Source organism: Gallus gallus, chromosome 15 (genome assembly GCF_016699485.2).
Source record: "Gallus gallus isolate bGalGal1 chromosome 15, bGalGal1.mat.broiler.GRCg7b, whole genome shotgun sequence".
NCBI classification, from domain to species: Eukaryota; Metazoa; Chordata; class Aves; order Galliformes; family Phasianidae; genus Gallus; species Gallus gallus.
In genome coordinates, this window is record NC_052546.1 from 12502337 (window position 1) to 12509543 (window position 7207).

At 54.3% G+C, this 7207-nt stretch overlaps 1 protein-coding gene across 1 annotated transcript in view; it reads left to right on the top strand.

Moving 5' to 3' along the window:
* RBM19 (RNA binding motif protein 19) overlaps positions 1-5340 on the top strand; it is a 47959-nt gene extending 42619 nt beyond the window's left edge. Inside the window, 2 exon segments of the mRNA NM_001039268.2 lie at positions 1602-1713; positions 5055-5340. Of these exon segments, the coding sequence (NP_001034357.2) occupies positions 1602-1693 (92 nt within the window). The 3' untranslated portion in view covers positions 1694-1713; positions 5055-5340.
* The last annotated feature ends 1867 nt before the right edge of the window (positions 5341-7207 follow it).

Sequence of the window (7207 nt, forward strand, 5' to 3'; positions counted from 1 at the left end):
AGGGCTGGCTTCTACTGGGGGACGAAGCAGTGGGAGCCGTGGGGCTGGGGTTGGGGTCCGGGTCCAGCCCTTGTTTGGGTAGGAGAGGGCAGAGAGAGGAGGGCAGGGGCTGAGCCCCCGATTGTTCCCCCTCCAAGCTGCAGCCCCCGAGCTGCCGCTTCCCCATCCATTGTGGCTCCCTTTGTATTGTCTTTCTTTCTCTTTCCTTCTTTCTCTTTTTTTTTCTTCTTTTTTTTCTGAGAGCGCATCTGTAACTAATGCAAACACATGCCGTAGCCAGAGAGTAAACCCTGCAGGATTAGCGTGGCATCCGCAGCCCCGCCACGGTGTAATCCCGCCGTAATCCCCGCCGGCCCGCCCCCAGCTTTGGCTATTGTTTAAAGGGAGTAAATGGGATCGTTAGTGGCAAACCCTAACCAGCCTGGAGCAGCAGAATGGACATCCGACCGATCCTCTTCCACCCTTTATTATGTTATCTCTTTATTACTCTTTTGCCTCCCTGTCAGGTGGCCATGGGCTGCCTGGTGGCACATGGCATGGCGTGGGTGTCGGTGTATGGGGTGTAGGTGACTGCATGGGGCAGTGCAGTTGTAGTGTGCCTCTGAGGGGCTGCAGGGTCAGGATGTCCCTACACCCCGGGTGTGTGTGCAGTGGATGTGGGGAGCTGAGACCACTCTTGGTGCTGTCTCACCTCAGCTCAGGGCAGCGGGCAGCAGGAGCTGGGTTAGGGCCTTCCTCTGGCCTTGGCCATCCTTTTTTTGTGTCTGTGAGTGCCCTGATGGGGCAGAGCTGTGCATGGGGCCTGGGGTGGCAGCTGCACCCCTTCCCATAGCCCCCAGGAGCAGGCGGGCCCTGGCACTCTGACAAGGAATTAATTGAAAAATAAAATCGTTAGGTGGGAACTCCAGAAATGCAAAACTGTTCCGAGCTGGGGGAGGTAGAGGAGGGGGATGTGAGCTTTTGTCAGGTTAATTTCTTCTGTATTGATGTTTTGTGACATTTACTTGTTGTTTATCTCCCGCAGCAGCTGTAATACTAAAAGAAAACGCACAGCTTGTTCCATTTATTTATTTTACACCTTTTCTTCAGTCCTATGGTATGTTTGTTTGTTTGAGAAACCCGGCGAGGCTTTTGATGTCTGAAGCAGGATTCAAACAGCTGTTCTCCATGTGCTCTGCAGCCGCTGGCAGGGAGTGGGGGGGTGGCTTCTGCAGAGGGCACTCTGCGCCCAGCGGGGGGACGTGGCACTGCCATGCACCTAGCATGGAGCAGGTGGATCCAGCACTGCAGGCCTGCAGCATCATCTGAGCTCCACTAGGACTGGGGTCTGGCCCCGAGGGACCAGCCTGGTGTCTGGACATCTCCTGCAGCTGCTCTTTAACGTGGGATGGGTGAACTGCATTAAAGGGTTGGCATTGTCACGTGTTGACTGGAGATAGGCACGTGGCTTCCAGCAGAACCTTGGAGCAAAGGTGCTGTGGGTACAGAGACAGCTTCTTGGTGGTGTCCTTGGGGTTGGTGGGGCAGGACGGGGCTGCACGTGGTTCATACACCCCGTTGTGACCCTCACCTTCGTTTTTCTCTCACCTGTGCCTCTACAGATTCCCCAAAGAAGAAGAAACGATCAGAGATGTTGGGTGAGATCCTGGAGCAGCTAGAGGAGGAGGAGGGCAACAAGGATGAAGCCCTCTAGCCAGTCTCCAGCATGGTGAGGTGGGTATGGCACAGCTGGCCCTGCAGGATGTGCCTCGGGCTGCAGCAAGACACAGTGCCGCGGGGGGGGACAGCTCCTGAGGACATGTGGCAGGGATACGGGTGGCTCAGAGCCATGCTTGGTGCATGCTTCCTTTCCCCCACCTCCTTGCAGACCCCACAGGGACAGGAACAATCCCAGCTGGGTTACACGGCTGCAGGGGCAGTCCCAGCAGAGTTACATTGCTGCCCGCCTCACGCAGCATGTTGCAGTGTGCGCATGGCCTCGAGATAGTATTTGTTCCCCTGGAGCAGCTCAGCTGAAGGATGCATCCAGTGGTCATTAGCTCTGCAGCACACAGCCAGAGAAGGAATGGAGCAGCAGTGCCCAGAGCCAGGCAGGCCCAGCTGTTTGGACACAGCCTGCCCCAGTTCCTGGCATACAGCTGTGCCACTGCCCACAGTGTCTGCAAACCTCCCTAGCTCTGCCCTGCTGCTGGAACTGGTGCTCCCAGCTCTGCTGCTGCTTCCTGGTGCCACACACTGCACCTCTGCTCCGAGGAGCTGGCACTGCAGGCTCTGGGTCTGACCCCCAGACTCAATCACAGGCTGTGGGGTACTAATGCCTGCCCCTTGCTGCATCGCCAGCATGGTGCCCAGGCCCCAGGCCCAGGCTGTGCCCCGAGACAGATATTTGTACCTACTGTGCAGGTGGATAAACTGAGGTACGGAGCTGGAGCAGCACTATCAAAGCAGCTATCAGCTGAAGTAGGGATGAGTTCAGTGCAGGGTGCTGGAATCTCTGCGTTTTCTTTGTTGTTTATGGTTTTTTGCCCAGCGTTGATGAGTGGTGATCCTGGTGGGGCTGGGAGGGTTACAGTGGGGGAGCAGGGTGGGCAGCAGAGTCCTTTGTGTCAGAGGGCTGCCATCAGCTCAGCCTGGGGGAAAGAGACATCTCTGGGGAAGGGACAGTGAAAGATGGGGAGGGGTGGGAGGCACGTGTCACTGCAAGAAAAGATGAAAACCATCCCAAGATCCATGGGAAAAGTGCTGCAGGGTAAAAATGTATATATAAATTGCTAGGTAAAACACAAGGGTCGGACAAGGATGCTCAGCGGGAGGGAGGCACCAGCAGTGCAGCGCAGCCAGGGCTAAGCAGGGCCCTGCCCGCACACTGCCCCCAGCACTCAGTTTCAGCAGAGTCTCGCAGGGCTACGAGTTCAGGTTGGATTTCCCCGTGTTGGTTTTCTTTTCTTTTTTTTTTGTCTTCTTCCCTCCCCTCATTGTCTTTTGTGGCAGGGCAGGGTTCTTGCTGCGCATCTCTGAGGTCTGCAGCGGCGGCGAAAAGGATTAGCGCAAGCAGAGCATGTAGGCTTTAGAGAACAGAGCAGAGTTTGGTTTCAACATCTAATTCAATTTGTTCTGCCGAGATTGAAATATGAAATGGTTGCCAGTCAAATGTTCAAAGGGGGGAGGAGGGAGGAGAGGAGAGAGGGAGCCTTCCAAATTTAAATTTTAATGAAAATTAATTTAACCCTTTGATATGTTTTAAAACATGTTATTTCCCTGTCTGGATACGGGCTGGAAAACATTCACAAGGGCTTTTTTCCATACCTTCAAACATAATGAAGATTTTCTTTTTCCCTTAATGATACTTATCTCGTTGAGCAGTTTGACACTGGTTAATTTTTCAGGCAATTTGGTATCGGGGAAATCTGTTTGATGTGTGCGGGCGGGGGGGGGTCTGTGTATGTACACAGCTCTGTGCCCATACATTAATTATGGAAGTGCTGATCACAGCTCTGGAGAACAGTTGGAGTTAATTCCCACTCTGCAGACAAGGACCCGACTTCTTTGTTGCATGCGGAGGATCCCACACAGTGCACCCTAAAATGACAGCAGGTGTAACGGGAGCGTTCTGAGCTGTGGGGCGGCTCTGGGGTGCTGGCTGCAGCTGTGCTGGGGTAGGGGCACGAGCTTCTTGCCTCTGCATGTCCTGCTCACCCCGCTGCTGCTGGACACAGCCAGCAGCCCCTGCCCACCTCCATGCCCTGGAGCACTGCGTGACACGGATGCGCTGCCTCCTGCTTCCCAAAATGTATGCATCTGAGAGGGGGAGAAATCGCATGGCAGGGCTTGAGATTTCAGACTTATCCATTCATGAATAATAATCAGGCTCAGTAATTCACAGTAAATGGGTATCCAAATTGGCTAATAAGGGAGGCTTTCACCCCAAACTGGAGCTGGGAAGAGAGGCAGAGAGAATATCAACAAACGTTGGCTGAGGCATATGTGCACGATGTGACCTGAATTGGAGAAATATGCAAAGCGATGGGAGCCAGAGCACGGCTCTGCCAGGGGGTCCGTGGGGCAGAGGGGCAGCAGCAGCACCCTGCACCCTGCCCGGGGCCGGCCCCCTCCCAGCACACTTCCCACCAGAGCCTTGCAGAGCTGCGGGTTGGGATTGGGTCTGGCCCGTGGGATGGGTCGGTGCCTGAGACTGCTGCTGCTCACCGCACAATGGGGCTGTCCTGAGGGCTGCAGGACCTGGCAGCAGGCATAGAAGCTTTGCCTTCCTGCTGGCACAGAGCCGGCAGTTGTGCAGGGAGCAGCTCGCGAGCATCCGGGTGCACACAGGATGCAAGAGGAGGAAAGGGGGAAAACCTGCACGGGGATAAAGGTGATGAAAATGGAGGAAGCCACCAGAAGAAAGAAAGAAAGAAAGAAAAAAGGATAAAAACAGAGAAATTGGTGCATGAAGATGAAGACGGGATGGATGCTTGGGGCAGCACCTGTGAGGCAGGGCCGGCTCCTCCTGCCTGGAGCTGGGTGCTGGGACACAGGAGCGGGCATGCCCTTCCCAAACCCCACGCTCAGGCACTGGCAGTGCTGCACCCAGCCCTGCAGGTGGAAGGCAGAGCTGTGGCTTCGTTAGGATGCAGCCCTCAGATCTCCGCTTTCCCTCTGATGGCTGAGTGTGATTGACACTTACAAATTACCCAGCCAAAAGTGTCGAGTCTTTGACCCCTGAGTAACATCTTTGGCAAGCCTGAGATTTGCCAGCATTTTGTCATCTAATTACTACAAATCCCTTGAAAATTCTCTGGCTGGTGAATTTTTAATGCGGGACAATCTCAATGTGATGCATCGCCCAGATGAGCACACACACGCACACACACACACACACGCACACTCCTGCCATTCCCCCTCGCCTGCCCACTCTCATCCTTTCCCTTCCCTCCCCATCCCCCCCCTGCCCTGGCATTGCAGGGCCTAGGGCTGCACCCCAGCTCCTCCAGCCCCACCTGTGCGGCAATGACAGGTGGCTGCTTCATGGCATTGCCTCTATTCTCTTTTCCCAGGGCTGATGGATGGAGAACTGATGGATTCTCAGTGGACACGCACCTGTTGTGTACCCACAGCCATCCATCTATCCCCGGAGTGCAGAGCTGTACTGCTGCCCCAGGACCCCCCTGTATGCACAGCACCAGGGCAGGAGCCCAGCGCTCAGACTCCAGCACTGAGGTGGGAGTCCTCGCTGGCCCCAAGGACTCTGGGAGATTAGCTCTTTGTGTATGAAGAAAATGATCATTTGTGTACATTAAAAACCGTGCATACATTTTTAATAAGAGCTTTCCAAAATCTCAAGGTTTGCATGGGTGTATTCTGAATTCATGGGGTTATTCTGTCCTGATGAGTGGATAAGGGTGATAAGGGAGTGGGGCTGGGGCTGTGGTGCATTCGGCTCTGCCTGTGTCACTTCTGTCCCCTCTTGCAGGCAGCTGCCTCCCGCCCCTGCCTGGCTTTCAAAGGGAAAGAGGCTTTGCTTTGCAGCCAGGCTACCACGTTACATATGTACACAGCTGATAAAGTATTTTCACTTCGCCCCTTTCCCCTCTGGGAATCGCTGTCTTACGGCAAAACTGTTTTGTCTGACAAGGGCTGAACAGATTACACGTGTTGGCTGCAAACACGGGGCCCTTTTTTTCTTTTTGAGAACCACATACCTTAAAAAAAAAACGATCCTTGCAGCACCTCAGTGCCTGGGGTGCCATGCACACTGCCTGTGCCTGGAGCCAGGCACTGCCCTGCACCTGCAGCCATGTCTCTCCAGATCTGTGTCCACCGTGTGTCTCGCATGGTCCCAATCAGAGCCCCAAGCCACTGAAGTGCCCTCGATGCCATTCTGCACCTGCATCAGTCTGGCCAAAAGTTCTGGCTGCAGTTTAGGGTAGGATGTCCCAGGACCCCTCATCTCCACTGGCAGCAGAGGGATGGTGCCCTCATGAGGAAAGCATAAATATTTCTTAGGAATTACTTAGGAACAACCACGTTAGACGTCAGAATTACCCCACTCCATTGCAGCAGTGCAACCCATCGGGTCCCACATGGCTGTATGTGTGGCCAGTGGTCCCCAGCCCAGGGACCCCAAAGGAAAGCACAGCCAGCTCTGCTCTGTGATCGTGCTCACTCTTTTTTTCCCCTGTTTTACAGTACTGTACGTGAGATCCCATTGAAGCAACAGGTCAAGGCCCTGGGAATGCTTTGCTTGCCCCAAGTCATTTCTGGAGATAATTAACTGTGTGCTCCCCCGGCTGGAACCCACCATGGCTGTGCGGAGCGCAGGGAGCCCAGGCTGTGCAGCAAAGCACTGGGATCTGGGGGCTGAAGCCTCCGGGCTGGATAGGCACTGGCCCCCTGCTCCTTGCCTCAGTTTCTCTTGCTCTTAGCCTAATTTTCCCCTCCCAGGCCGCTTGCAGGGGGCTCTCCATACACAAACATGAGATCTTGTGGCTGCAGCCCCCTACAGAGAAGAGTGTTCATGGAAAATATTGAACCCGGGGGTTGCAGTGGTAATGCCTAAAAAGGAAGCAAGGGGAACAGGATAAGTGACGACAGCATGCTCCCCCTGGGGAGTGTTCTGCTGTAATTCAGATCTTAAAAATTCTGATGAGAGGAAATGGGATTGAACCAGCGCAGCACCTTCAAGATGATTCAGGGCTCGGATGGAAGCAGTGGCTGAGGAGAGCCTGGGCCCCTGTGAGCCCCTCCTGATCATTGCCCAACATGCCCGTGTGCCCTGCTGGTCCTGCCCTGTCCACTATGAAGGCCATTGGGGTAGGCATGATGGGGCTGAGCAGCTCTTCTCCCCATCCACGCACCAAAAGGGAGAGGGAGGGAGAGAGAAAAAGTGGGAGGGTAAGGACATGTCAAATCAATCATATTTAAACAAAAGCCTCTTCAGCCCAAGGGCCCTTTTAAAAGCTGCTTATTTAATTAAAAGTCCCATTTTCCATATTTATGGCCCTTATTCAGTTAAACATTAACCGCATGGGCCAGGGCTGGTTAATTCTTTGGGAAGAGGCAGCATTGGAGTTCATTAGGAGTTTGTCATGTGGCCGGCACACTCGGCAGTGGAGAGTGGATGGGTAGATGGGGGACAAACGGATGGATGGGTGGGTATATGAGTAGATGGATGGATGAGTGGGTGGGTGGGTGGGTGGGTGGGTGGATG